Source organism: Pelobates fuscus, chromosome 8, assembly GCF_036172605.1.
Source record: "Pelobates fuscus isolate aPelFus1 chromosome 8, aPelFus1.pri, whole genome shotgun sequence".
Classification (NCBI taxonomy): Eukaryota; Metazoa; Chordata; class Amphibia; order Anura; family Pelobatidae; genus Pelobates; species Pelobates fuscus.
Genome location: NC_086324.1, coordinates 83797646 through 83799648, shown reverse-complemented (window position 1 = coordinate 83799648; position 2003 = coordinate 83797646). Strand labels below are relative to the sequence as shown.

Below are 2003 nucleotides of genomic sequence, written 5' to 3'. Positions count from 1 at the left end.
ACATATTTTCCTTATTTACATTATGTTAAATGATAAATATCCACCTGTTTTTTGTACCAATTGCTAAAAAAAAAAAAAGCACTATTATGGTCTTTTGTTTATTCCAGGTGATAGGAGACGGTTTCAGCTGGATTTGCACACAGTCATGGAGGATATGCGGGCAGCAGAGGAAAGGCAGCAGGAAAGGATGGAGAACCTTTCTGAGCGGCGCTTTCAGGCACTGCGTCAAGATGCCCAGGAAGCGAGGCGCCAGGAGGCAGAAATCGCCCGGCAGCAGATGGAGCAGTTGGCTAACTTCAACCAGGCCTTCCTTGGTGTCCTTGGGCAGCTTGTTCAAGTGCTGGGAGGCAGTCGTGATCCCAGGTCACCGCCCAGGCAGTAGTTCGTTTCCACTAGCACATGACCTGTACACTTCTTTATTTTATTTTTTTGATAATTACATTTATTTTTGCTTTTTGTAAATAATGTTTATTTGTAAATATATTTTTTTACTCTGTACTTGTGAGTATATTTTGAAAGATCATTTTTTTATTAGAATAAAAAACAGGAGAGACTTTTTGTGTGTGTCTGATTAAATTTAAAACTTTATTAAAAATTTCTAAAATGTAATAAAACTGTAATAAAACGTTAATAAAACCAGGGTAAGAAATTAAAGGTTGAGGTGCCGCATGAGAGCCTGACGTATTTCACTGCACTCTTCTTCGCTATCCAGTGTAATTACCCGTCCTGGCTCTTCTGCAGACGTATTCCAATCCTGGTGGAAGTCTTCTCCATGTCTTTCACAAAGATTGTGAAGAGCACAGCAAGTAAGCACCATGGATTTGACAAGTGCAATGTCACTGTCATTCCTCTTCATAAGACAACGCCACCTACCCTTAAGTCTTCCGAATGCATTTTCAACTACTACACGAGCCCTGGATGTTTTCTTGTTGTAGGTTTGTTGTTCTAGTGTCAGGCGGCCATTGTCAGGAAATGGTTTCAGGAGCCAATTTTGTAAAGGGTAGGCAGAGTCCCCGAGCACATAATAGCCAACATTCACCCCCCCAATGTTCTTAGTGCAAACAGGATACAGGCCTCCCTGGCCAACCCAATCCCAAAATGTGGACAGTCGTAGAACCCGAGCATCGTGCAAGCTCCCAGGCTTTCCTACGTTCACACTCCAGAATAGTCCTTTTCCATCCACTACTCCTTGGAGGATGATGGAATGCCACCCTTTTCTGTTGAAGTAGTCAGTGTGGTATTCTTGTGGTGCTATTATTGGTATGTGTGACCCATCAATAGCACCAACACACTGTGGAAGGCCCCACCTGTTCTCAAAGTAGTCAGCCATGTCTTTAAGCTTTTGCCAGTCCGGAAAATGAATAATTTCAGGAGCTAGCAATGTGCATACAGCTTTACAAAAGTCCTGCACACACCGGCACACTGATGATTTACTGACACCAAAAAGATGACCTATACTTCTGTATTCACTGTTGGTAGCCAGCTTCCACAGTGCAATGGCAACTCTTTTCCTCACAGGCACACAAGCTCTGAAGTTGGTGGTTTGCTTCTCCATCGCTGGACCTAGCTTTGCACAAAGGTATAAAAATGTTTCCTCCGACATTCTGAAATTGTGCACCCACTGTGTGTGTGTGAATCCAGGGACGGTCACATCCCACCACTCATTGGCGCGGCGGAGAGCCCAAATGACTGGTCGGCGGCGCTGTTTTGACAAAAGGAGAAGCGTCTAAAAAAATAAACAAACAAAAAAGGACAGATATATCACTATTAATAGCATCATGTATAAAAGCGATCAACAAAAATAACATAAGGAGTATTTATGTATAAGGTGTAATTCTTGATTTTTACAAATGTGTGCAACATGATGTTGTTAAATACATAATGTATTTCCTTCCCATCTTGTATTCGATTTTTAACATATTCAGTATTATTTTTAATTTTTAATACGTGTAGAACTACATGACAAATGGCATAAAGTTGCTTACCCTATAGCGCTGCCGTCT

The 2003-nt window shown here is 41.6% G+C and overlaps 1 protein-coding gene across 1 annotated transcript; it reads right to left on the bottom strand.

Annotated features, from left to right (window-relative positions):
• Nucleotides 1-649: 649 nt before the first annotated feature.
• On the bottom strand, nt 650-1603 carry LOC134571272 (uncharacterized). Its single transcript, XM_063429444.1, has one exon. It carries the CDS (start codon nt 1601-1603, stop codon nt 650-652), a length of 954 nt encoding a protein of 317 aa, XP_063285514.1.
• Nucleotides 1604-2003: the final 400 nt, after the last annotated feature.

What these genes read in the sequence shown, in the direction of transcription:
- LOC134571272 (XM_063429444.1), bottom strand. Translation starts at nt 1,603, where the DNA reads ATGTCGGAGGAAACATTTTTATACCTTTGTGCAAAGCTAGGTCCAGCG.